The following is a 27,867-nucleotide window of genomic DNA, read 5'->3' on the forward strand; positions in this document are numbered from 1 at the left end:
CCTGCTGGGCAGGGGGCGTGGCCTGAGGTCCGCCGGCCTGGGGCGAGGGGAGCAGCCTGAGTTCCCCTGGCCTAGCACTGGGGCAGGGGGGCACAACTTGAGGTCCCCTGTCAAGCCCCATGGGAGGAGGGGGGACAGAGCCTCAGGTCCCTGCTGATTGCTCATTAGGGCTCGTTATGGGAACTCGGCCTCCACTGTGCATGCAGCCATTTGTGTTACGGAAACCCCTGCCTCCGCTGTGGGCGCCGCCATCTTTGTGGCGGAGTTACAGTCAATTTGCATATCCCCTCTTTATTAGATAGGATGCGCCCACTACTTGGAACAGGGATTTGAGAGAGGGCCAGCGACTGAAAAACACAGGTCACAGCACCTTTTATTTTTCATTAAACAAACTGATGGGACATAAAATACACTAACTTCTCCAAACAGTCTTAATGAACTTCAAAACCAATGGCAATGTCCCGACAGCGCCTCCAGGTGGGAAGCAGGAGCCTTACACCTTTGGACACAGTAGCTTGGAAAATACGCGTGTAGCTGGGGAAACACACGTGTAGCTCGGGAAACGTGTGCAGTCCGTGACTCTGCTTCCCACGCCCGGATTCTCCAAAGCGGTTTCCTGTGGGACCCAGAGGTGGCGCCTGCAGAGGGCAGGTCCCAGCAGACGGCCGATCCAGAGGCTCAGTCCCTTCCTGCCGCCGGGCTCAGAACTCAGGAGTCAGAATTGGGGTCCAACTCCCCAAGGTTCGCGCCATCTTGTGGCCCAGAATGACACAACATTACAAATCCAGAGGCCCCCAAATAAATTCTCATGATTTATTAATTTAGAACAACTGAGATGGATTCACAGAGCCTGGTGGCCACGAAGGCTGGAGCCAATTTGCTTTTATGGCTACAGCTGTGCAACTGGGATCAGTTAAAAAATGAAACATTCCTGCCAGTGAACAGTGATACAGGCGCAGAACAATCTACAGTCAATGACTCAGGGCTGAGCAGAACTTGGGGTTCTAGCTCCCCAGCTTCTTCCACATGCACTCAGAGAGCAACTGTCTTAAGACACCTGAATCCATTCTGCCTCAGACAGCAACCCTATGAAGACCAAATCCATCCACAGGAAACTCAGGACTCCACCTCACTTTTATGTGGAGTTCTCACTTATTATAACAAGAAGTGTTATTATTCGTCCGTTATTTAAATGAACAGTGGTAGGACACCAGGCCACACAACCTACGTTAGGCTCTTCAAGAACATCCGGTGCATTCTTACTCTAGGCACAAACACAACTTCTTTAAAAAAATAAAACTGTGATTTAAAAGGCCTTTGCTTCACAAGGAAGAGGAGTAAAAGGGAAATGCTAGCAGACGTTTGATCATGTCTGTTTTGTTTTCTTTACTTGGTCATTTGCCCTTTACATTCTGCAAATGCAAAAAGAAATTGTCAGTGTGTTGGTGATACTTAAAAAATATCTTAGGAACCCTGGCATTCTGGGCAATTCCGTGGGTACCTGGACCCCTTACATTTGGAGAATGGAGACAATATTTTAGAAAATCTATCACCCCTCACCCAAATTCCTTTGATGAAACTATTATGTAAAAAGCAGGTTATTATATACATAAATAACATAAAAATAACTATCATAAATTAAAAAGTCAAACAATCTCCCACAATTACTTCAACCATCCGAGGCGAGAGCTGGGAGTGTATGCATGAGCTGTGTGGAGGAGGGGGACTCTACAGGCCCTTCCACGGCCACTGGGTGAGGAGTCTCCTCAGTTCGTGAAGGCGTGTATTGCACAAAACAAACTCTAGCCCTGTCCTCAGAATCTCGCCATGCGGAACAAAGCGAAGTGCTGAGAAAATTCATTTTGTGTAGCAAATCGTCCTCAGCCTCACCGGCAATATCACTTAGCTCCTGCCGACTCCTATTCAGTCTTTCTTCAAGAGGATCTCCCAAATCATACAGGGTCTGGGGCAGAGTGAGCAAGGACAGATAAGGCAAATTTATCATTTCATTTCGGACAGCGTTAAAAATATTAGGAGAGTAAAAATCAAACTTCGTTCTGTTTCTCTGGCTGAGGCAGGAGGGCGGGCTGCGGTGGGCGTCGGCCTCGCCCACCACCTGGGATGGGTGCACAGATGAAGGGCGTGTCCCGGGAAGCAGATCTGGTCGCTACTCAGCACGCTCATGGGCGCATTAGTGGCTCTACTGCTGAACTAACCTCTGCCTTCCCCACTGCCTGGCAGGAAACAGCAGTGTCACTGTGTCTTACAAAAACCTATGCTTTCCAGGCCTACTCCTCATTTGTAGAGAAAACTGATCTTGAACCACGTCAACCTTTGGAATTAAAGTTTAAACAGAAGAAAACACATGAATTTCTTCCCTGTTCTTCAGTTCAGGGGGTTTTGGCTGAGCCTCCACCATGATAAATAATGTGGTGGCAGGGAAGTCATTCCCAAAGGTGCCACCAGCAGGGGAGCACGAGGCTTCCTTTTGCCCACAACTGTGCGCCCCTTTGCATTGGGGCAGCTGTGTAGACTGGACATGGACCAACCGTCCTACAGTGCAAATGACGTTGGCATGTTAAAACAAAAAACAAAAAACATGGCCACAACTGAGTTTTGAAAACATAATATATGTTTGAAATAAAGTCAAAAAAGAAAAAATGATCCTAAAAATCAATTAAATTACGAAGAGGCCTTTATGCCTGAGTCAGCGACCTCATGACCCCTGGCCTGGGATGAACCTGAAGCCAGAGGGGGCCCTGTGCTCTCACAGCCATCTTCTCATACATGGTTTCAGCCCAAAGTTGTGAAACAAATTCGGCTCAACTCAGATTTCAAAGTGGAGACTCAGTGTTACTTGAACTTCTACTTGCTCACTTGCAAAAAATATCCAGGAGCAAGGAGAAAGCTGCATGTCACTGCAGCTTGTTGCCACACGTGGGACTGTCCACGTTTTGATACAGTAACTGAGTTCCAGAGGAAAAATAAAACAAACCCCTTATGCTCCCAATAACATAGCACTCGCCTCCTGGGGTCCTGCTTCTCTTGAAGTGTGGCTTTCTGGAGCCGTGTCCACCAGACCCACTTTTGCTGGGGAAGGCTGGAGGCGTGGCCACAGCCCAACCAGCTGTCCGGCTAAGGCAGTGCCTGCAACCTGCCTGGGTCTACAGCCACCTGTTGTAGCCAAACTGGGAGACCATGCTGGTTGCTGGGGGATTTGGAGATAAGTCTGCAAAAGCTAATCAACCTTACTTACATTGCAATGGATGATTCTTTTTTCTGTTTGGTATCCAGCAAACAAATCTCAACAACACACAAGGAAGCCCATCTGAGGTTCCCTTGCAAGTCCTCCGCCAGGCGCCTCAGTAGCTGTACATCTGCTGCTGCTGCTCGGCCTGCACCTGGGGCTGCGCCGCCGGCGGAGGGGCGGCCTGCGGCTGCGGGGCCGGCAGCACGTCAGTCTGGGGCACTGCCCGCCACGTGAGCGGGTGCTGGTCACTGAGCTGGTTTCCCAGGGGCGTGATGGAGTTGACCAGCGTGGTCAGGTTGATGAAGTGGGCCACAGACTGCGGGTTCGAGGTTTCTGGCTGGGGGTGTAGCTGGATGTCATTCTGGCGGTTGTGTAACATGGCGGAACCACTGACAGTGTCAAAGGTCACGGTCAGGATCGAGTTGTCCAGCTGCAGCTGACGTTCCGGGGTGGTTAGGTGCCCAACGGCCACCGGCTGGAGGTTGGTAAACTGAGTCCCGGCTGCCGTGGTGATGGGCGTCACGGTGATGTTGGTCAAGCCAACCGAGCTCGATGGAGTGGTCACGTTCGGGTCCCCCAGAGTCACCACCACCTGGAAGAGCCAACATAAAACAGTGAGTCCCTGAACAGGGGAGGACACAGGTTCCCCCTCCGCACGGTGACAGGCGGGTCATCATGCTGGAATAAGCACAGGCCCAAAGGAGAGAGCGAAGCATCTTTGGGTAAAAGGTTAAATCAAGTTAATTTTGTCCTGAAACAATAACTCTGGTGAAAAGGAGAAAAAAAGATACAGACATAGCATAGAGGTTGAACTGAGAAGCAAATGATTCCACAGGCTAGAAAATGATGGAGAAAAGTAATAATGAGAAAGACAGATCACTGTATATTCGCCCTCTAAAGGGCCTTGTTGGTGGGCAGTGAAAAGCCCAACTAGAAAGCCAAAAGGGCAGCGAACAAGTCTGCGGGAGCAGCAGCTAACAGATCACAAGACAGCAGCTTTCTTCCTCGTGCAGAGGGACGGAAGGCCACGGAAACGTGTCCGCGCAGCTCCAGACACACTGACACGAGATTTGGGGGCCTCAAGCCAAAGTGGGGAGGATGAGCAAATGGGAAGATTCTATTGCAGGCAGCAGATTGGCTGGCCACCTGCAGCCTCCAACCCGCTGGACGGCTCCTTCGGTTTGCAGGGTCCACTCTCCCTGAGTGGGCGGCAGGTGCACTGGGCCATTTCCACAACGAAGAGACACTCTTAGACACCCCCGGTGCCCAACCAGGGGAGCCGGCTCTCCTACCATCCAGGGTGTCCTGCTGCTATTCACAAGGACAAGTGTGATTTCTAGGTCTACACTGGGAAATGCTTAGGTGGGAGAGCTTAGGTGAAAAACGGCACCCACAGGCGTGACAGACAGGGAGGGGAGCGGGTATATGTGCGCCCCTACCCGCCTCAATCTCCCTCTCCCCCTGCCCCCGGCGCCCAGGGCAGCTGCCCCTGCACAGTCACTGGGCCCCAGCTCCGGCACAGGAAGCAGCACCTGCTGGATGCTCTGCACGGCAGAGTCAGTCTCGTCGCCCACAGCGCCCGTGAACGTGGGCTCCTTCTCCGAGTACTCGCTGAAGGCTGCGTCCTCCGGCACCGGGGCCCCTGCCTCCTCCTCCGGCTTCTGCTTCCTCTTGTGACTTCTCCTGGCGGCTTTCACGGGCTTCCCTTCTGCTAAATCTTCCTGCTCCAGACTCAGCTCAGGCTGCGGGAAAAGAAGTTTCAGCCACTTGCAGGTCAATGGGTCGTGAGCCCAGGTGGCCAGTGTGGGCCGGGGACACATCCAGGGTCAGCGCTGAGGCTCTCGGGCCTTCAGCTGCCGCAGGAAACACAGTGGCCACAGTCTGATCACTTTATTTCTAAAGATTGAGGCAAGTTTCAGGGGTTTTTGTTAAGTGGAGGAAATTACATACAAGTCATGTTTTAAAAAGCTACATTTTGGGGTGAAATATAAACAAAAACATAAAAAACAGAATTTTTAAGCCACTGTTTCAGTCCTGATGAGCTCAGCCTGAGGCTGCAAATGTTTTCACATCAGGTTCTCATCCCCAGAATGTCTTGGATCAAAACAGGTTTGACCACAGGAACAAGACGGTCATCTCCTCGGGGGACAGCCAGCAGGCCCAGCCATCACGGCGACCCAGAGAGAGCCCCACATGCTTCTCTGGGAGCTGGTGCGCCGCGGCCGGTCACTGAGGCCCCTGGGCAGGGCTGTCCAGCCAGGAACTCCACTCCGGCCCTCCACCCTCCTGGACCTCTGGGGCCACCCCATGAGACTCGGTCCGCTCCAGTGGCAGAGACACCCAGAGGAACCTGCCAGGCCTGGTCACCGTGGCACTGCCCTCACACGGTGGGCGTGGGCCTCGCGGGCACTAAGGCGTTCTCACGCTCACTCAGTCCAACCTGGCACCTGAGCACTGTGTTCAAAACACCATTTCAGAAAAAAAGAGGTAGAAATAGGACTTTAAAATAGCTCAGAGTGTGACATGTTCTCTTTATAATAAAAGAAATTTTTATGAAGGTATTGCCTAAAAACTCCTTTAAAAAGTAGGTTCATCTAATACATTTTTTTTTTTGGTATGTGAATGTTTTCTTTTTTTTTTTTTTTTTTCATCTAATACATTTAAAGTGAATTTTCGTATGTAAACTAATTAGGCTAAGCTTTCCTGGAAACTACCTGTGATGGTTAATTTTAAGTGCCAACTTGGCTGGGGTAGGGGGCCAATTGTGTGGTCAAACACGGTCCAGATGCTGCTGGGAAGGTACTCTTTAGATGACATGAACATTTAAATCAGTGGACATTGAGTAAAACAGACTTGCTCTATGTTGTGGGGGCCTCATCCAATCAGGTGAAGGCCCCGGAGAAAGGCTGAGGGCCCTGGAGGAATAGGGAATTCTGCCTCCATTGGCCTTCAGACTCGAGTTGCAACATCAACCCTGCCCTGGGTCTCCAGTCTGCCCTCTCCCCTGCAGATTTCAAACCCACCAGCCTCCATGTCACATCAGTGATTCCTTAAAGTTCTAGAAACTTACAGAAAGTAAAAGGCTCTTGGAGAGATGACCGACCAAAAAGATGGAGCATGAAACGAAGGTGAGACACAAAGCATGGGCCACGGGGCTTCCCAGAGCGCTCCCGACTGCTGCCTGGGTTCTGGAGGCCCCGCCCGAGGGTGTCTGCGTACCTGGAAGTCCCCCCCCCCCCCCCCCGCAGGGCGTTCTGTGCTCACCTGCACAATGCCGATGGAGGAGGCGTCAATGGTGGTGGTCTCCGGGAGGTGGTCCAGGTCGTCGATCCTCACGGCCAGGACCTGCAGGAGAGCCGGGGCAGTGAGCCGGACGGCTCTCCTTCCTCCGTCATGGGCATCATCCATGTGTCCATCAGCAGTGACCCTGGAAGCCTGCTTCCAGAATCCCACCCGCTCCTGCCCTGCCCTCATGCCATGTGCCCTCACCTCCAGTGTCTGCAATGAACTTGCGCATGGAGGGTGCCCCTGGCCCGTCTGGGCATCACTTCATGTCCACCCACCCATGCCCGAGGGGGACACTGTCTTTCCTCCCTTTTTTGTCTACTAACGTGCTTTCAGCAAGTGACATTTCAATGAATCGTGTTATTTCATATCAATGTCCCATAGGAATTACCAAGAACGAGACATTTGTACCTTAAACACTACTTTTTAACCTGCCCCAAGGTGGGTACCTCCGCCCCCACCTTCTCTCCGTGAGCCACGCTGCCTGGCCCTGACTGCAGCCCCCACGCCATGCTCACTCCCTCCCGGGGCCCACATGTCCCTTCCACCAGCTGCGGGTCCTCGTCCATGAGCCTGCCTCTGCCAGTTGCCCCTGGACTGGGGTTACTTAAGCAAATCAAGTCAGATGTGAGACAATGGAACACGCATGCAGAGAGCGAATGCACACTCCAAAAAGGTGCAAGGAAGGCGAGCTACTAACAAAGGGAATTCGCTGTAGAAACACTAGACATGATCAGGGGAAACTGTAAAAGCCTGTCTGTAAGTGTTCCTCATCCAAACAGCTGGTGACCCCGGCACTGCGGGAGGCCCCACGTTCATTAAAGGCAAGGATTAAAAATGGGGAAACACATAGAGAAATGACCATAACTTCACCCCCAGGAGAAAACCACTGCAGACTGTTTCCTGCCTTCCTTTCCTCACCCGTCTCCTTTACATGATAAAGGCGAGTATTGCAGACACACGTACAGCGCGCTGGACATTGCTGTAGTGCTCACACAGCGCATCCTGCTTCTTTACAATCTTATTTAGAACTCTGTTTATAAAGCCAAGCACATTGTTAACCATCACTAACTTAACCCATCCCCCTGGCTTGACATGGAGGCGTCCGAAGAATCATTCATAAAGCACTGGAGACACTGCCCGCTGCCTTCCACAGCGCAGCCACGCAGGGCCCGCCCGCACGCTCGCTCTGAATCTGAAACCTCCTGGCTCACTCGCGGATGGAGGGGGCACCTGCACGTTAGCGCCTGCGTCTCTGGGATTCAGTGAAGGGGAGTGCTTTTTCCTGTGCTTTAACCAGAGGCAGGTCCTCTCCCGAACTGCCTCTCACGTGCACACTGAATGCTTATCGTCTCTGATAGTGAAGTTGGTGCCTGTGAACGACGGTGACATCTCACACGCACCTGCCAGCTTGCGTGCTCATTAACCCCGTCACTTCTAAGTGTTACGTTGCTTACGTAGTCAAGTCTGAGGTTTTTGCTCGTGACACCTTTCGTTGCTCTTCTGCTTAGAGCCTTTCCCTCCGGTGATCTGAGAGCTGGTTGCCTGCATTTCCTCCCGGTTTTGCTCTCCAGTTTGCCTCTTCTGGAAGCGCAATGAGGTACCAGAGCCCTGGGCCTTCCTCTGGAACGGGCTTCCAGGTGAGCCACGTCTTCTCGCTGCCACACGTTCTCCCTCTGGGTCCTCAGTGCCACCCTGATCGCCCCCAGCACCACCCGGACACGCCCCGCTCTGCACATTCTCTTAGCCTCTCAAAGGGAAGAGTGGGGCAAGGGGCAGGCTTGTACTTTCATCTTGCTGTGATTCCAGTGAAAATTAACCTATAACCTTAGCAAATAACAAGCAAGGCTCTTCTCTCTGTTCATTCAGTGCCTCCCTCCCGCATGCAGGTGCTGCAGTGCAGAGGGAACCTAAGACCCAGGCCCGGCCTCGAGGAATTCCGGGTCTGCAAAGGGAGACAGACCCCTGAGCCAGGGTGGTGGGGTCTCGGGTCAAAAGAAGCTCGCACCAGGCGGAGGGCAGAGGGACCAGGCCGGCGGGGTGGGGGTGGGGGGAGCAGGGAGGAGGATGCTCACCTCCGGGTGCTTGCGTCGCATGTGTCTGCTCATGGAGGCCCTGGTGGACACCTTGGTCCCGCACAGCTGGCAGCTCTGTGCCTCGACCTTGTCATGCGTGAGCTGCACGTGCTTCTGCAGCATGTACTCGGTGACGTACTTCTTGTCACACACGGAGCAGGTCCACTGCTTGCCCACTACTCACATACACACACACACACGCACACACGCATGCACACACACGCGCACACACGCATGCACACACGCACACACACACGCATGCACACACGCACACACGCACACACGCACACACACACGGAGGAAGAGACAAGCACAGGTCATGAGCGAGGTGGTCCCACAGCCTGCAGGGTCGGCAGGAGGGGCCTCACCCTCTGCACGTGCTGCTGGGACCGGCCCTTGGTCAGGCCAAAGGGACAAGCACAGTCTGAGGTGAGCAGGACAGTGGCCTCCCGCCTCGCTGAGTGTGGAGCCACATCATTGCTCCAATAATTGAAAATTTAAGAATAGATATTTGAACGTTGTACTGGGCTGATTTTTAGGAGGCAACGGGCCACCACTGAGGCAGGACGGCCCTCGATACTCTCAAACAGTCTGCAACGCAGGGTCACACAGCCGCCCCCGCCCCAGGCCGCACCTGCTTACCTGTGTGGATGAGCTTGTGGGTCTCCATGGTGTTTCTCTCACTAAAAGTCTTTCCGCACAATTCACACATGAAATCTTTAATCCCTGCAGAAAAAGCCACACTTAGCTTCAGATGTTCGCAGTGCTTCAACCACACGCAGCGGGAGTCCTGTCCCTGACACAGGTCGGAACTTGGAGAGGCTGCGGGAAGGGAGGTTGCCAGGAGACAGGCACTGAGCTAAGGCTTGGAAACTCTGCCCTCTGCAGGTGGCTTCGCAAGGTGCTTCCTCAGGAAGGCTGGCATGTCAGTTTCAGCCCGGGGCCCAGGGGACTGCCAGTCATTCCCAATGAGCAGAATCCGACTCAATGAGCTTTATTCTGCATTAGCTCATGACAAGGGAAGGCAGACGCCATGCTTATGAAACAGGTGGTTACGTTACCCCAGTGCCCCCACAGGCCATCAGTCGGGGGCGATCATTCTGCTTGCCTGCAACCTGGGGAGCAGGCATCGGGTGAGCAAGACAGATGTATTCCCCAAACTGGCAAGAATGTGGACCTGAGAAAGCCTCTTAAACAAAGGTTCCTCCAAAATGGAACAAGACAAGTGAGTGAAGGACCCACGTGCTTCAACTGCGTGCTGTGAGTACATACAGAGCCCCCAGGAGGCACAGGGCCTGGGCTCATCGTGGCTGGAGGAGGGGCCGAAGGGGCAGTGGGTGCTGCAGCAGGTGGAGCGCGGAGGCTGGTACAGCAGAGCAGTACTGTGGAACGGTACAGTTTGCAGCACTAGAGGCGGGTCGGGACCCAGTCCTGGGGAAGCAAGAAAGCTTCCCGGAGAAGGTGAGGCAGGTAAGGGGCGCGCTTCCCAGGAAGACAAGGGCAGCACACTGTGCAAGCCCAGTGCGTGGGGACCCAAGCCGACCTGCATGGTGGCCTGGACAGACAGCTGAGGCACACAGGGAAGCTGGGCCAGGCAGTGGCAGGAGCCAAGGCCTTCGTAGCGAGGACAGGGAACATGGTAGAGAGGCTCCTGCCAGGAATGTCCGGCTCAGGCAAATCCCATCACCAGGGGCCAGCTCCCTTCTGTTCTGGTGTCCACCTGAGCTCCCCCTCACACGCCCACGTCGACCCACAGGTCCATGTTTACAAACAGGGGCTCACATGTGATGTTGCAGAGGCTGCTTTTCCTCCGTAAACTCTATGTAAACTACCGTGAATCTCCTCGCTTCCGACAGCTGCATTCTTTTTAATGGCTGCACGACTTAGCCATTGCCCTGCCGACGGACACTTAAGACGTCCCAGGATCTGAGGTCAGCTGTACAACCTCTGGGACCCTGCCTGCTCCCTTCCTAGGCACACACTCCCACGGGGAACGGCTGAGCAGGGCGAGGGCCCTGCAGAACTGGCAAGTGTCGCCAAACTCACGCGGGCGAGTCTGGCAGCGCCCGGACTCCTGTGCGCATGCGCAGTGACACGAACCGGGGCGCCTGGGGGACGGGACGGGACGCTTCCCGGATGCCCGCTGCTGCCCCGCACCTCCCAGAGCAGAGCTCGCTCGGACCCGGGCCCGCGGGGAGCCAAGGACAGTGAGAAGCCGCCAGAGGCGCTTCCGGCCGTTTCGGCAGCAGGCCCGGCGGCTGCCCGCACGCCGGCGCCGCCAGGACTCACCGACGTGCCGCTTGTAGTGCTTGAGCATGTTGACCTTCTGCGCGAACTTGCGGTGGCACTCCTTGCACTCGTACTCCTTGATGCCCTTGTGCAGCTTCATGTGGTGGCGCAGCGCGTGCTTGGTCTTCATGCCTGCGGACAGCGGCAGGTGGGCGCCCGCCTCGCCCCGCGCCTCCGGGCCGCACCCTGGGCCCCCCTACAGCGACCGTGCCCTGGACCTGTCTCCGCATGCCCGGGATCCCCCTAACCACCCCGGTGCCCTGGATCCCCCAGCGCCTGTGCCCGACCCCCCTCCAGTGCCCGCACCCCAACCCTTGGGCAGGCACAGGTGTCAGGGACTGCGGAAAGGGGGACGGGAAGGCGGGCTCTGCTCTGAAAGGCTCTCCCACCAACGGGGAGCAGCTGCACCCCTGAAGGCCAGTCCCAGCGCCACGTGGGCGCGCCCGGGACCGTACCTTTCCCGCACTCGGCGCACAGGTACTCCCGGATGTTGTCGTGCACGCGCATGTGCTCCTTCAGCATGTCCTTCCTGGCGAAGGACTTCCCACACTGCTCGCAGGCGTGGCTCTTCACACCTACCAACAAGGCACCCCCATGTCACTCCTGGAAGACCCGCAGGCTGGGTAAGGCGGCAAGGCAGTAACTGGGAGGAAGGCGGCCTCCCACAGCCGGAAGCACGGGCCACCCCTCCCTCCACTGCCTCAGGGCTTCCTCTGGGCTCGTTGGCAGGAGGCTCCGAGGACCTGGAGCGGGTGATGGGCAGGGACGTGCTGGGAGCGGACGCCGTGGCCAGGACATGAGAAGCGGGACCGAGGAATGCACTGAGGGGGACGATGCGCAACTGCTCTGGACGAAACCCACAGAGAAGGCCGTCCACCCCCTTCAGCCCGGGGCCCTGTGCCCAACAGGAACACCTACCCGTGTGGATGAGTTTATGCCGCTCCAGGTTCCCGATGCTGTTGAAGATCCGGCCGCAGATCTCGCAGGGGTGGATGTACCTGCAACCAGACAGAAGCCTCAGGGCGGCCCCACATGGGGGGACCCTGCAGCGGGCACAGCTTTCCTAGGCACCGAGAGGCCAAGAGATGAGACCAAAAGGTATAATGGAGATGACAGAAGACGGACTGTAGGCTGTCGTGAACTTAATGTGCCCCCAGTTCAAATCCACGCTTAAGCCCTGACCCCCAGTTCCCCAGAACGTGACTGTATTGGAGATCAGGGCTTAACAAGTGATGAAGTTGGAACAAGGTCTCTGGATGGGCCCTGAGCCAGTATGACTGGTGTCCTTATGAAAAGGGGACGTGTGGGCACAGAGGCCCGGGTAGCGGGACGACCATGCAGACACGGGGAGATGAGGGCCGCCTACACGCCAAGGAGAGGGGCCTGGGGCAGATGATCTCACAGTCGGAGGGAGGCAGCCCTGTGACACCTTCGTCTCGGACCTCCGGCCTGTGCACTCTGTTCGGGCGACCGAGCTGGCCACTGCAGCCACTGCAGCCACAACCATCCACCCTCGCTCAGGCTCAGAGCACTGGTGCCGGCTGCAGCCCGATGGGAGCTGGCCTTCAGGGACCCTGATCACTGTGGAAAGGGCTCCTGGTGGCTCCCCAGGCCTGTAATGCGCTGCTCATGCTGAGTCCTGGCAGGGGGTGGGGCCGAGGCAGGACGGGTGGAGGACAGGTACCTCCCCAGGACCCAGTGGGGCTCACAGAGCAGAGGGACTTGCCCCTTCAAGCATCGCTTCTCTGCACCTCCCTCGGGCACCTCCCTCAGGCACCACCCAGCGCTGAGCCCGCAGCCCCGGGAGCCTCACTTCTGCACGTTGGGGTCGGGCAGGTTCTCGCGGTGGATGACCATGTGGGCGTGGTAGGTGGCCTTCAGGGCGAAGCGCCGGTTGCAGGTGCTGCAGCCGTAGCCCTTCTCCTTGTGCACCTCCATGATGTGCTTCAGGTACTCCTTCCCACGGCCGAAGGTGAGCTGCAGACAGGTACACGCTCACCACTCGCCCAGCTCGGCGCTGCAGCTCAGCACGCACTGCCGCGCACCACGGGGCAGGGACGCTGGTGAGAGCCCGTCACCCTGGCAGGTGAGGAGGGCACCCCTAGGGCAGGGGCAGCGCCGGCAAAACTGCAGCGGGGGATGTGAGGAGTGGGCCCCAGCTCCTCCCGGGCCTCCGGACTCCTCTTCAGCCCTGACTGCCTCCTCTCCACCCACTGACCGCCCTGACCGCACTCACACCCAAGGGTCCTGACAGGCGCACGGCAGGTGCCAGGATGGGCACACGGGCTGGTGCTCGCAGAGAACATGGCACCTGCACTCGACAGGAGTGAACTGCGCTTTCCCAGGCAGGGGACCCAGTGCAGGGACCGCCTTCACACAGCACGCTGCTGAGCCCGGGCCCTTTGAGGACAGAACCACCCCCTCTGAGCACGCCCCCCTTCCACGCACGGGGCAGGCTGTGGTGAAGAGCCACTGGTCCGAGGGGGGGAGGGAGGCCCCTCATGCGGCCGACCTCCAGGGAGCCAGATCCCACCGGGTGAGCCACACAGCCGTACGCCGGCCAGTCGGGAGACTGGTTCCGCGAGGATGGTCCGTGTGACACAGTGAGACCAGGCATCCTCCCCGAGAACCCAAGTGACCCGGGGCAGCCAGCAGGACAGCTGTGTCTGCAAGTGGGCCACCGCCTGGGACTCCGCTCACCGAGCCCGGGCCCGTCGGTCCGCAGCCTGTTCCAAGCCCCCTTCCCCGACGCTCTGAGCGGCAGGTTACCTGGCACCTCTTGCAGCTGTACTTGTGAGGCTCCGAGTCCGCGCTCTCGTCAGAATTGTCATCGTTCTCCTCGGAGGAGATCCCGATCTTGCCAATGAACTCTTCCCTTTGGTGGTCATCCATCAGAGCGATGTCCTGGAAGAGCCAGAGCCCGACTTCTAACCCACGTGGCAAAGCGTTAACCGGCTCCTTATCCACGGCAGCAGGAGGCTCACCCACGCGGAGAGGCAGCGCCTCTGTGGGGTAGGATGTCCTAGGAGCTCCCGCCTGCTGCGTCCTGTGTGGGCCCCCTGCAGACCCCACTCCCGACGGGAAACCCACCAGGCCCTGCTCACACTCAGATAATTCTGCAATGCACAGCATCGGCCCCGAGGGGTGGGCAGGGAGCAGCAGACTCCCTCCCGTGGGCCTGGCGTGAGCCTGGTGCTGCCTGACCCTGGGAACACCTAACGTCCCGGCCTCGATGGCTTCTGTCAGTGGGGTGGGGTCAGTGGTCTCTAAGGCCTCCTCCTGTCGACGTGACCGGGCTTGCCCCCAAGTTTCTGAAGTTCCATTTACTTTTCTGCAAAAGACTGCCCGAGGAGGACTAGCACCTGCTTACAGACCACAGGCATGGGCACTCAGACCCGGCGGGCCCGTCACCTGTTGGGTCTAATTTAATGCTCATGGAAACCCACTTTCCATGGCAGGGCTCGGGGCCCCGTTTTACAGAGAGAAACGTGGAGGCTCAGAGGGGTGGCAGAACTGGTACCCGCAGGTTCCGGCTGGGACATGGCAGGGTCCTGGGAGGTCCAAGCCCTTCTCCCCGAGGCTCTTCGCCCTCCTGGGGCCCTTCCTTCCTCCCTAGCTTGGTCTACATGGCTCTGCACCTGCACCGGGAGCCTCCCACACTCGTGCCTCGCCCCCACTTTCCCCAGCATCTGCCCAGGGAAAGCCCAACCTGCACCGGAGCTGGGAACTGCCCGTCACTGAGCCGCAGGCAGGGAGGTGACGAGGGTGAGCGCAGCTTCCTCGGGGCCTCAGCACCTGGCATCCATTTGTTTTCCCCGGATCTGCACGTCTCCTGCCCCGATGCCCAGAGTCCTCGCTGCCTCCCCAGCTCCGGCCAACTCCTCACTTTCCTCGAGGCAGGGAGAAGGGGAGCGAACCCCAGCACCCCATCCACCCGCGGGAGGCACCGGACTGGGAGCCCGGCAGCGGGGCTGCCCGAGACCAGCAAACGGTCATGAGGCCGCATCTGATGAGAGGCGTGCGGCCAAGCGGACCAGAGGTCAGAACGCTGGCCCGAGGCCCCCGTGCGCCGAGTGAGCTACCGGGACAGCGCGAACGGCGGGCACCTTGAAATGGACGTGGATGTGGTCCCTGAGCACGTCCACACGGAAGAACTTGCGGCCGCAGATCTCGCAGGTGTACTTCTTGTCGCCGTGGGTCAGCAGGTGCTTGTTCATGTTGCTCCTGCAGGAGAAGACCTGCGGGCGAAGAGGCGGACATGGGGGCGCCGCTCCCAACACCGGCTTCGCGTAAACCGTAACCACAGTTTCCGTTTCCTCTTGCAATGGCAACAACGCTGGCAGTGCTGCCACTGGCTGTCCCTGCGGCCATCGCTCCCCACTGTCCGGGCCTGGCAGCGGCTCACAGAACTGTGTGTGGCTGAGACCCAGCAACTACCCAAGCCCAGGCTGGTGGTTCTGTCCCCGACAACCCCAGCTTGTGGGGGCGAGGAGCCCCCTTGGGAGTCCCCCTGGGCCCCCGCAGCAAGTGCTCTGCATCCGAGAGGGACACGCTCTCTAGCCTGGGCACACAGTGGCCTCTGCACATTCTGGTCGTGGGAGGCGAGTCTGAGGAGGGCCAAGGCCTGGAGCTCATTCACGAAGAACACCCCACTCCCGTGGCCGCCTGCGTGGCCCCCGCACGGGCTGACAGCACCCCGGGGCTCTGATGGGCAGTGCACTGCTGGACATTTAAGGTCAAGCTAAGGAGTCGCCTGACACTCCCTGAGCGGATCTGCTCATAAGGCTGACATCACGCTTCGCTCACTCAGGGAACATGCCAGGACCCTCCGTGGCCACGCGGTTGTGGGTGCTGTCACTCAGAGATGCCACAGGGGAGACCAGCACCAGCAGGCAGAATTAAGCCCCCAGGACCTCCCACTTCCCCGGTGAGCGGCTCCCATCTCTGCCAGAGGACAGGTCGCAGAGACGCTGCGGAGAGAGAGAGCGTGAGCACGGGCGCACGCAGGTGGGGATGGTGGCCAACGAGGAAAAAGGCTCTGACAGAGCAAACGCTCATCCTCAGCTCCCTCCCTGGAGACCCGGCTCGACAGCGAAAGATCACAATGACAAGGCCACGAGTGAGCGGACACTGCAGCTTAGGACACCCCGAGTGTCCATGTCCCCGGACCTTCTCCGGACCTGCAGTGGGCAGAGCTCCGACTCGTCACTGCGGGAAGGGGTGAGCTGTGCGTTAGACTGCGGGGCAGCGCGGTGTTACCTTGCCACACACGGGGCATCCCGAAGGCTCCTTCTTGTAGCGGACCAGGCTTTCCCCGCTGGTCTCCAGGTCTTCTCTCTTCACTCGCCTGACGCCTGAAAGGCCCACCGCCCAAGCGAGAGGGTAAATACGTGATATTAGCCAGTTCTGCTGCAGCCCAGTGTCATTTCAGAGGACGGAGACGGCTGCCCACCGTGGGGAGACATATGAGTGAGTGGGGCATCCCTGGGCGTGATGTGGGCATCAGCGCTAACCGCTGCTCCTACGGGCCCCCGGGGGAGAGGAGACTGCAGCACCCACGGGTCCGGTGACAGGGTTCTTGCAGCTGAAACATCTGGAAATACGAGGGCAGCGAGTGTTTCCCACTTCACAGCGTGGAAGGTTATAACGAACGACCTAGAGGTGTCTGTGCCCGATGGAAAGGCTCAGGGAAAAGGCAGGCTTCCTGGAGACGGCTCTAAGCAGGCAGGCTTTTTATTAAAAAGAGGCTAATACTCATCCTTCAAATTAAACCAGCTGAATTAGGGCCAGGGTGCAAGGTCAGCTGATAACAAAATCCTTATGGCTTTCAGGCATTGGGGGCCTCTCGGGGCACACAGAGGAGGAGCCAGGGAAAACCAGTCAGGGGCTCCCCAACGCCTCCGCCTGGAACATGCTCCACACACACGCGGAGAGCTCACCGCGTCAGTTTCACAGTTTTCTTCCTGCTCTCTATCATGGCTAGCATTTTGCCATAATACTCAAAAACTCTTTGAAAAGCTTTTAATGACTGCCTACCATTCAATCCTACAGAGAGCCTGGTTTCCTTAACTCTTCCCCTCCTGAATACTTAGGACATTCCCAACTGTCCCTGTAGTTCCCACCTGACACTACGGATTCCTCCCTTTGCCTGGGCTGAATCCCCACAGCTCGATGACTCCATCAGGTGGTGGCAGGGCTTGTGACAGCACGGCCCACTCCTCCCCCTCCCTCAGGCCTGCCCTGCGCAGGGCGCTCACCCTCCAGGTGCCTCCGCTGGTGGTCCAGCATGACGTCCTTGCGGTAGAACATCTTGCTGCAGACTTCACAAGCAAACTTCTTGTCCCCGTGCTTCTTCTTGTGCTTGGAGAGGTTGCTGTTGGTGGAGAAGAATCTGAAACACATCTCACATTGGAACGTCTTGTCATCTGTCCAGAAAGCAAGCAGACACAGCAGCTTTTAGGTCAACGGCATCGGATGCAGGCTCCATGGTGAGGCCGTGGGAATGGCAAGGGCGCAGGTGAAGGGTGGAGATGCGTGAGGCCCACGCGGCCAGGAAGCCGGTCACCTGTGCTACTGTCCAAGCACAGGCTGGAGGGCTGGTTCCCAAGATTTAGCTCGCCTCCTCTTGCCGCCAGCCCAGCCCGCATCCTCCGCCACCTCCTCTCCCCCACGGCATTCAACGATTCCGCCCAAGGAACCCCAGTGCTCCACCGGGAACTGGACAGTCCCCACCTGCTCCCTCTGTGCCACTGCGCTCTCCCTCCAGGTGCCAGGACGTCCCCTGAAGGCCTGCCCTGGGTGAGCACAGGCAGCGGGCGTGGGGCACCTGCATGGCGCTAGCACCCCTCCAGCTGTCTGTCTTTCCTGGACCACCTGGACTCCCCGCTTGGCTCAGGGATCCCAGGGCCTCATGCCCAGCACAGGCCCCGACCCTCTCTGTGTTGTTCTGTGCTCTGCCCCTCACCCCACCCCCATCCAGGGGTCTGTCCTCCGCACAAGCCCTGAAGGCAGCCCTCACTGCCCACAGCCCTCCTGGAGCACCAGCCCACGCCGGGTCCCCCTGCAGGTGGGCATGACAGAGTGGGTCACAGGGGCATCCCCCTTCAGAGGGAGGCCTCAGGACACACCGTGTCATCCTTGTTTCTGGGCCTGGGTCCCAGCCCCTGACCTGCTCCTGGAGTCAGCAAACGTTTGCCAAACACACAGGTCCCTGAGGCTGCACAAAGCCCTGCTGTTTCCTACCGTGAATCTGATGGTTCGCACGGTGCTGTACACGGAGCCCGTGGTGCGTTTAAGTACCCCCTGCCCCCCCCACCCCCCCACACACACACCCCCCCACACACACACACCCAGGGTCTCAGACTGGGCCCTGGCAACACGTGGGCCACATCGTCCTCTGTGGGGGCCAACCTGGTGCTGTGGATGTCCTGCAGCACCACCCTCCCCCCACACACACACAGCCAGTGTGACAACCAAAATGTCCAGGCAGGGGGTTAGGTGACCCCAATGTGCAGCCCAGGTGCATCTACATGATCCCCTGTACACACACATGTATGCAGTATGTGTGCTTAGTATGCTTATTTCAGGGGCTATGTAATAGTCCACCTGGTTCCTTTACCACAATTTACTGCATTATTTTTTACTAGAGGCCCAGTGCACGAAATTCATGCATGGGGGCGGGGGGGCCCCTCAGCCCAGCCTGCAACGATGCCAGCGTCCCTCGCCCCAGCCTCCGGCCCGAGGCCCCTCCCCTCCCACCACGGGGCCGGGGCCCCTCCCCTCCCCTCCCTCAGTGTGGCCAGGGCGTGGATGCTGGGCTCATGTTGCCGGGGGCCTCTGCTGAATCCTCTGAGCATGGCTTCTTAGGGATAGGACCACCAGACCAAGGGCATCTGCATCTGCTTTGTGGAGGCCACACCATTACTGAGCTGTCCCATCAGATCACAGAGACCCCCACCCACCCCAGGCTTGCAAAACCACCCAGGTGAGCCTCCCTCCTGGGCAGGTGCTAATAGCATAGGTGAGCTGCCCTCATGGGCAGGCACCCCACTAGCATGGAAGGTACAGTGTGCCCATGGCTTTAGCTTTCTCTCTCAGGAGTCCCTCCAGCATATGGTGAGAAATCACCTGTAACTATTCCTGACTCATTTGTGGCCTCTGCTCGGGTAGAGGGAGTGAGCAGGGCTGTCGGGACGTCCCTCACTCAGGGTGGCTGCCCTGCCCAGGTAGGAGCAGGCAGGGCTTTCGGGACGTCCCTCACTCAGGGTGCGTTTCCTGTGTGGCATCCAGTCACCAGTTTAGGAATGCAGATGGGCATCTGGCTCCAACAATAACTTTCTCCCACCAATAACCCTGGTGCCCTTGAGGTCTACATTTATCTATATATATAAAAGCCTAAGCAACCGAATGACCAAACAATAGGTCGACCGGTTGCTATGATGCACACTGACCACCAGGGGGCAGATGCTCAATGCAGGAGCTGCCCCCTGGTGGTCAGTGCGCTCCCTCAGCCGGCCAACCTCCCGCAGTCCCTCCCCCTGGCCGGCCAGCCAACCTCCCGCGGCCCCGATCACCAGCCAGGTGGAGGGACCACACCCGTGCAAGAATTCGTGCACCAGGCCTCTAATGTTTTAATAAAATGCAGCGACTGAAAACAGATGCCTATCAGTTGGGTTCTGGTGAGGGGGTAGGTGCAGGGTCACCCAGAGATAAGACAGCAGATTTCTAGTGGAGCCGACCTGCATGGGAGCCTGGACATGAACCTTTGCTATTCACTAGTGCAGTCTGATGGTCAAGGGCAGTTCAGGGACCACTCAGAAGAGTTACACCAACACCTGTCACACCCAGGGCTGGCCCTGCTGAGTGGAAGGATGAGAAAAACCCAGCAGACTACACGTTTCAAAGCTTCTCCCTCACATTGGACAAATTCTTGGCTTAATGGTTTATGGAAGACACACATTTTCTTATGTGAACACATAAAAAAGCGTAACAGTATGCAAATACTGCATTTTGCAAATGAGCTCACATCCAGGCTTATCCTTTATTTTCCATCCAAAACTTCTACCCTTTGAAAGAGCATCTTGGGAAAAGAGAAGGTGCATTTCAGCTGCTGCTGGTACTTCCACGTGACAAAGGAAAGGTCTGCTTTGTCAGAACTTTGACCCACGAGTAGCACCCGGGGCTCTGACTTCTGTTACTTTCTGCTTCACCTTGTCCAGAGAGACAGCTACAGAGGACACCTCCTCTTCCTGGACCCTGAGTCACTCACCAAACACTGCACAGGTGCCACTCATGCTCCTGACACCCTGACAGCCTGCCCCACTCCTGCAGGCACACAGACCTGCCAGTGGCCACACGGGCGTCTTCCGGCTCAGAACAGCCCAGGCTAAGGCCGGCTGCAGCTGGTGCAGCATGGAGACGGCTGGGGGACTGCCCCAGATCTGGGGAGCACCTGGGTGCAGGGCTCAGGGTGCAGGTGTGCGGCACACTGGAAGTTCATCCGAAAGCTGCCAAGGCCACTTAAAGCCACAGACTCAGATGCTGCGGAGCAGCTGGAGCTCAGGTGAAACAGGGCTCGTCTGCCACTCGGAACAGTCCCGCCATGGGAGCAAGGCGCCATGGGCGAGACATGCCAGCTTCCAGACAGGACCCTCCAACCCGACAAACAAACACACACACGAGCCAAGCAAGGGTTACAGTGGGCGCTTCCGGGCAGGCGCTGGCTGCGGAGGGAGGGGCTGTGGAGACTTAGCTAAGCCGGTTAAGGCTCCCCAGAGACCCACCTGACCAAGACCCCCACAGAGATACAGTGACGCACACAGAGGGCCAACAGGAAAGGGTCGGTATCAAAGGCTAACCTGGTAGGTCGCTAAGCCGACTGCCACTGGTCCCCCCCTCTCCCGGGTGAGCTAGGGTTCCTGGAGAGAGGGAGAACGCAAGTCACCCCGGTGCCCAGGAGGAGCAGTGGGGACAGGGCAGGGCTTTCTCCAGGGGCTGGGCTCCTAAGCCACTGCCTCCTGCTGTCCACGAGGATGTCTGTAGCACGCGTGCTTGCCAGCTGCCAGCTTGCCCACACACAGTGCCCAGCATGCTTGCCCAGACCCAGGGAGGCCCCCTCGGCACGGGCTCGTGGCAGCATGAGGAAATGAGGTTCCTGTCACTTCTGGACATTGGTGGCAGAAGTGGACTCAGAACAACATGGTCTGGACACTGGCAGCTCCACTAGAAGGGAGGCTAATGGTTCCGGAAGCCCCTTCCGACAAGTGAGAGACACACCCCTGCAGGCACCACCCACCACTCTTTCTCACATGGTCCTAGCGCAAACCCGACACCGCTGCCCGCCACACTCGGCAAGGATGGCATGTGTGGGAACTCAAATGGGGGGGCATGTGTAACAGGAAGTGGGAACATAAGTTCCTTTAGACCCGGGATGTCTCCGTCTGTCTCTAGACCAGCTAATGACTGCTCGGAAGCAAAATGCGTGGTGGGGTTATTTGTTAACCCTACCTTTACCCCCTCTGACGTTCCCCAGCTCCCACCCCGTCCCCTGGGACTCGACGCTGGCCGGCCCGCTCACCTGTCCTGCAGTTGTGAAATTCCAGCGCGCTCTCGATGCGGAAGGTCTTCTCACAGGTGCCACACCGGTACCTGTACTCGCTGTCCACCTGGGCAGAGGGCAGCGCGTCAGTGAGAGGAGGAGCCCAGGGGAGGCTCAAGCAGAACGGGCTCCCTGAGGAAACATTCTAGCAACTTCCGTGTGTGTGGTTTACGACGTTTCTCTACTACTCTCCTCCTCAGCTTAGGAACATGAAGAGTTTTCACTCTTCCCGCCCCATTGCCCTAGAAAGAGCACCCCATACTCAGGCACCTGCACAGCCCCCAGGGCCACCTGCTCCCGCCAGGCCAGGCACCTGGATGTGTCCAGAACCGCCGGGCTCGGCCGCTGTGGTTCTCTCCTCTCCCCTGACTCTAACTTCTCTCCCCCTCGGACTGTTTGGTCCGTGGCCTGCTTCTCCCGTAGCTGGGAGGACAACCGTGGCTGCACCCACCTCGTTCCTGCTGTGCTTGTAGGAGACATGCTGCTTTAGACTCTCCTTTCTGCTGAACAGCTTCGCACACTCCTCACACTTGAACAGCTTATCACCTATGGAGCCAACAAGAACAAGCCGGTCCATGACTGCAGCGCGGCCGGAGACATGGGCGCCCTGGCCCTCCACGCGGGGCGGGCAGCCCCTGGGCCACGCCGCCCACAGAGAGGCTGGGACTCACCGTGCGAGCGCACGTGCCGGCTCAGGTTGCTGCTGTTCTGGAAGACCTTGCTGCAGGTGCCGCACTGGTACACCCGCCGGTGCTCCCCCAGCTGCCGGACCAGCTTCCGCCGGATGCCGTGCCGGGTGGAGAGAATCAGACTCCTCTTGAGGGTGATGCTGCCGCTCTGATGATGCGGGAACCTGCCAGGTGGACAGGGAACGGGAAGACAGGTGGGAGACTGAGTTCAAGGTTACAGTCATCTTGGAAAGGGTCTTGCCGAATCGTCCCTGCTCGATGGGAGAAAGGGGCCAAGCTCGGCATCAGCCAGGGCCAGGGGCACCCAGAGGAGAGGCACCGTGAGCGGACCAGCTGCACGTCTCACTGCGTTGACCTCTGGCCGCCGGGAAGCGTCACACAATGCGCGCTTCACCTAGAGCAGCCAGGTCCCTGAGCTCTCCTCATGGGTACGGCCTCTCGGCTTTATATTCTCCCTGAACCGGATTTTTAAAATCTCATCTGCTTCTGTGTTTCTGACTGTTTCCATGGAAACTCTCCAGGCACTCAGATTGTAAATAAACAAACAGGTAACAGCATTTCTGACATGCCTTTGGTTTCAGTATTTCCACAGGTTCCCAGCCTACGAAGGACCAGGTGCACTTTGACAACAGAAAGGGGAACCCCAAAAAGAGCCAGTGGAGAAAAAATTGCCATCAGCTTACTCAGCTTCAGGACAATAATTTCCCAAGAATGACAACAAAATGCAAACATTTTCCTTGTTCACTGAAAGAAAAGGGAAAACACAAAGTAAGGAAAGCAATTTACAGAAATTCCAATACCAAACTGCTTTTTTTAAAAAAATATATATATTTTATTGATTTTTTACAGAGAGGAAGGGAGAGAGATAGAGAGTTAGAAACATCGATGAGAGAGAAACATCGATCAGCCGCCTCCTGCACATCTCCTACCGGGGATGTGCCCGCAACCAAGGTACATGCCCTTGACCGGGATCGAACCTGGGACCTTTCAGTCCGCAGGCTGACGCTCTATCCACTGAGCCAAACCGGTTTCGGCCCAAACTGCTTTATCACAGCAGCAATATTCACAACAGGCAGGAGGGGGGCAGCCCAAGTGCCACGGAAGCAGGAATGGACAAGCCAGTGTGGCCCCCCCCACAGCGACCGCCACGCAGCCTGAGAGGGAGGACATCCTGACCTAGGCTGCACTTGGATGGGCCTGGAGAGCAGCATGCCGAGTGGAGCAAGCCCGTCACAGAAGGACCACTCCTGTGTGATCCCCCTTACATGGGCACCTAGGCTGTTCAGATTCACAGACGCGGCTGGGGATGGGGTAAGGAATAATTATTAAATAATATGGAGATTTGGCTCAGTGGATAGAGCGTTGGCCTGCCGACTCAGGGGTCCCGGGTTCAATTCCCGTCAAGGGCATGTACCTGGGTTGTGGGCACATCCCCGCTGGGGGGTGTGCAGGAGGCAGCTGATCGATGTTTCTCTCTCATCGATGTTTCTAACTACCCCTCTCCCTTCCTCTCTGTAAAAAATCAATATATTAAAAAAAATAATATGGAGTTTCAGTTCAAGGAACATAAAGAAGTTATGGAGATGGATGATGGTGAATGTATGTGAATGTATTTAAAACCACTGACGTGTACTCTTAAAAATTATGATGATGGTAAATTTCATGTTATGTCTATTTTACCACAATAAAAATATTTTTCAAACTGTTTTCACAGTGGACGCCCCATTAAGCTCCTGGGTCCAGAGTGTTCCTGCTGCTTGTTCAGAAACACACTCATCTGCTTCCACCATGAGACGCAAACCCCCACTCGTCAGGCCCTCCCCCCGCCCCCCACGAAGTCGCTGCCCCCTCGCTGCCGGCCCGAGTGCTGTGGCAGGACTCACTTTGGCACTGAAGGGGCCTCGCTGGTGGTGGTGGTGGCCAGCTTCCCCAAGACCAGCTCCATGATGTGCTCGTCCGGCGCCGCAGGCACGGGCTCGTCCGGTGGCACCTCGGTGATGATCTCGGCCACTTGCTCTGTGCAGAAAGAACGGGACAGCCACGTCACAGCCGGGCAGGGGCAGAACACAGCCAGCCAAGACGGCACGCCCAGGGGACACAGCCGGGACAGGTTTACACGGTTAACAAGGAAAGAAAGGAAAACTAGCAATATTTTAGAACCTACATATTTATCTGTATATATAGAAAGTCAAAATGATATTCATAACTCAAAACTAGGTTATAAATTGTGATGCTTTATTAAAACCATGGCAGTCCTAGCACTATTTCAATCCCTCAGCATACCAACCCAAACCACAACATTTTCATATATATTGGGATCTTAAAATATATTAAATTATGGTGACAGAGACTTAGAAATATTAATTTTGTTATTAGACAAGCCACCGTGAGTATGTTCAAAAGCAGATAACGGCAAGCACAAGAGTCAAACACGACATAGCCACAGTAACAGGGACCCAGGTCTGAACCTCTGCACAAATGAAACACGGGAAGGTCACACACAAATTAGCACCGGTCCTCCCACATGCCTCCCACATGCCTTTCTCATGCAACTGACCACTAGTGGACCCATCACTGAAGAGGCTCCGGCCCCTTCACTGGCCTGGCCTGTTTAGGGAAGGGAAACTGCAGGAAGTCTAACCCCTCAGGCCCTGTCAAGTCCACAGAGCACACCTTGCTGGCTCCGCCCCCAGGGCCAGCCCTCACCTGCTGGCTCCGCCCCCAGGGCCAGCCCTCACCTGCTGGCTCCGCCCCCAGGGCCAACCCTCACCTGCTGGCTCCGCCCCCAGGGCCAGCCCTCACCTGCTGGCTCCGCCCCCAGGGCCAGCCCTCACCTGCGGGCTCCTTGTCTTCAATGACGACCAGGGGCTGTTCTGGTTTCTGTTCTGGTTTCGAGGCTTTGGGTTTTCTCCCCCTTCGAGGCTTTTTCTTCTGCTCTTTGGCGGCACTGATGCTCTTGGGGACTGCGGGAGGCTCCCCCTGAGACCCGTCAGGTTCCTTCTCTGGAGCCCCCTCCTGCTGGCCGGCCGGGGGGAGGCTTTTGGTTTGTTCCAAGTGACCCAACAGATGCTCTGCAGGAGAGGGAGGCAGGTGCATCGGGGCGCGGGGAGCCGGTCAGTGTCCGCTCCCTCCCGCACTGCTCGTTTGTTTTCAATTTTATTTGCTAATAGTGCGCCCTCTGCAGAGGTAAACTGTGTTCCCACTGCTTCTGAGAAGAAAGCATTCCCACACACCAAACAGACGACTATTTCAGTCAGTCAGGTGATAAAGGCAGGGCCGTTCTGTGCAGATAACAGCCTGCGCCACACGACGTGCGAAGAGGACTGTGGGAGGCCACACCCACGAGCTCTCTCTCGATGGCAACAGTCAGGCAACTGTGATTTTTGTCTGTAAGCTTATTTGCATTTTCTAATTTTTCCACAATAAATACCTAACACGATTACTTACAAATGTAACCTCTAAGAGGAAAAGAGAAATATTCAATTTTCGATAAACTGTCTAAAAACACTGGATAAAAGCAAAAGAACAGAAACTGTGCTTTATTTTCAACTGAGAAGCCCTCAGAGGCCTCCCAGGACAAGAAAGCTGGACGAGAGTGGCCACAGTCCCAGTGAAGGTGAGTCCGGCACAGACCAGCTGGCCCACAGGGCAGCAGGAAGGAGGAGGGAGGATGGATGGGAGGATGGGACTAACGCGCGCGCGCGCAGATGACAGAAGGCACCTGGGGGCTCACTGGGGCCCAGGACTGACTCTTCCTGCTGTAAAGCGCCACTGGGTCGACGCAGGTGCTGTGTATAAAGTGGCCATTACGCCTTCATTTGTCCCATCTGGAGGGACACTGTGCTGGGTGCGTGCCCACAAGAACGAGTGAGAAAAGAAAATCACACAGCAAACACCATGTTGTGCGACACGTCACAGGAAGGGTTTGGCAGTTCAGCCGCACAGCAGAACAAGGTAACAAGGAGCGCACTGGCTGCAAACACTTGGAAAGACTCGATAAAATACAGACTTCTCCTCGTCCCCCGCCCCGTGATACACTGCTGAACTAAAGAGCGAGAAGACCTCCTGATGCCAGATACGCAGACAGGCTCAAGCCAAAGTGTAAAAGCACAAGCTGGGGGAGGCACTGGGCTGGGGGAGGCACTGGGCTGGGGGAGGCACTGGCTGGGGGCGCACTGGGCTGGGGGAGGCACTGGGCTGGGGGAGGCACTGGCTGGGGGCGCACTGGGCTGGGAGGGCACTGGGTGGGGGAGGCACTGGGCTGGGGGAGGCACTGGGCTGGGGGAGGCAGAGCTGGGGGAGACACTGGCTGGGGGAGGCACTGGGCTGGGGGAGGCACTGAGCTGGGGGAGGCACTGGCTGGGGGAGGCACTGGGCTGGGGGAGGCACTGGCTGGGGGAGGCACTGGGCTGGGGGAGGCACTGGCTGGGGGAGGCACTGGGCTGGGGGAGACACTGGCTGGGGGAGGCACTGGGCTGGGGGAGGCACTGGCTGGGGGAGGCACTGGCTGGGGGAGGCACTGGGCTGGGGGAGGCACTGGCTGGGGGAGGCACTGGACGGCGGGGAGGCACTGGGTGGGGGTGGGGGGGCACTGGGCTGGGGGGGCACTGGGCTGGGGAGGCACTGGGCTGGGGGGGGGGGCACTGGATGGGGCTTGTTCCGCAGGCACGCAGGTCTGGGAGACAGGCTTCAGAGCCGAGCAGCTCACTGAAGCCAGGGAGCCTCTGATGGCCACACGTTTTGCTGTCCAAAAGGGATGGTGTGCAAGAGAACCCAAATCACAGTGACCTCAACAGAGGGCTTTCAAAACTCTGACTCAACAACCTGCCCCCGCCTGCCCCGCCTTACCATTCAGGAGCTGCAGCTCCAGGAAGGCGGCAGAACACACTTTACACACCCACTGGCTCGGCTCTGACTCCACCGGGGTGCTGTTCTCCGGGGTGCCTGCAGCTTCAAAAGAGAGACAAGGTGACCCACGGCAGTTCATCTGTGCACGAAGGCCCAGCCCAGCCGAGAATGCACCTGTCCTACAGGTGACACTGACAACAGCGATCGCTCACGGACCACTTTCAATGGTCCAGGCTCCATTCTGTTCTCGGAATGTCCTCGTTTCACACATGAGGACATGGCGCTCCGAGAGCCACCGCCGCCTGACGCAGGGTCTGTCTCCAGTCACAGAAACGTGTCTTCCTCCAAGAAGCCAGCCTAGTGGGACCAGGCCCATCCGTCACACAACTTCAAGAATAAAACATGCATCCTACAGACAACAAATTCCTCAGTCTCTCATCGGCTCACACAACAAGGGACCCAAAACAGCCAGGCAGTGTGCCCTGAGCCTGGTGTGGCCGCTGCCTCGGCCCAGCGCTGTCCACCACTGGGTGCAGCGATAGAAATACTCTGTAACCTGCTGTCCGGGACAGCGGCCACACGTGCGAGTGTCCCAGAGGAACTGAAGTCTTACACCCATTTCATTTGAATTTGGATTTAAACAGCCCCCGGGGCAGGCGGCTGTGTCCAGGCAGTGCCTCCCGTCCTTCCTTGCAGAACCACAGGGGCTAAGGAGGGAGAAGATGACTAGCCTCCATGGAGGCCCTGCTCTGAGGAGGGGAACTGCAGCTCCTTTAAAAAAATTACGGGTGCTCTCGTGGGACCTCAGTGTTGGGGCCCTGATCGTCTGGCCCG

The 27,867-nt window shown here is 57.4% G+C and overlaps 1 protein-coding gene across 1 annotated transcript in view; it reads right to left on the reverse strand.

Moving 5' to 3' along the window:
- Positions 1–3,285: 3,285 nt before the first annotated feature.
- PRDM15 (PR/SET domain 15) overlaps positions 3,286–27,867 on the reverse strand; it is a gene marked incomplete at its 5' end in the record, with an annotated part of 35,842 nt that continues 11,260 nt past the window's right edge. Inside the window, 19 exons of the mRNA XM_081088044.1 lie at positions 3,286–3,842; positions 4,783–4,992; positions 6,515–6,595; positions 8,611–8,786; positions 9,253–9,336; positions 10,900–11,031; positions 11,355–11,474; positions 11,818–11,897; positions 12,713–12,876; positions 13,669–13,803; positions 15,006–15,137; positions 16,159–16,253; positions 17,157–17,324; positions 21,476–21,563; positions 21,948–22,042; positions 22,168–22,349; positions 24,069–24,201; positions 25,020–25,256; positions 27,034–27,135. Of these exons, the coding sequence (XP_080944170.1) occupies positions 3,363–3,842; positions 4,783–4,992; positions 6,515–6,595; positions 8,611–8,786; positions 9,253–9,336; positions 10,900–11,031; positions 11,355–11,474; positions 11,818–11,897; positions 12,713–12,876; positions 13,669–13,803; positions 15,006–15,137; positions 16,159–16,253; positions 17,157–17,324; positions 21,476–21,563; positions 21,948–22,042; positions 22,168–22,349; positions 24,069–24,201; positions 25,020–25,256; positions 27,034–27,135 (2,894 nt within the window). The 3' untranslated portion in view covers positions 3,286–3,362. The remainder of the gene's footprint in view (positions 3,843–4,782; positions 4,993–6,514; positions 6,596–8,610; positions 8,787–9,252; positions 9,337–10,899; positions 11,032–11,354; positions 11,475–11,817; positions 11,898–12,712; positions 12,877–13,668; positions 13,804–15,005; positions 15,138–16,158; positions 16,254–17,156; positions 17,325–21,475; positions 21,564–21,947; positions 22,043–22,167; positions 22,350–24,068; positions 24,202–25,019; positions 25,257–27,033; positions 27,136–27,867) is intronic.

Source organism: Myotis nattereri (genome assembly GCF_964212035.1).
Source record: "Myotis nattereri genome assembly, chromosome: 3".
In the NCBI taxonomy this organism is placed as follows: Eukaryota; Metazoa; Chordata; class Mammalia; order Chiroptera; family Vespertilionidae; genus Myotis; species Myotis nattereri.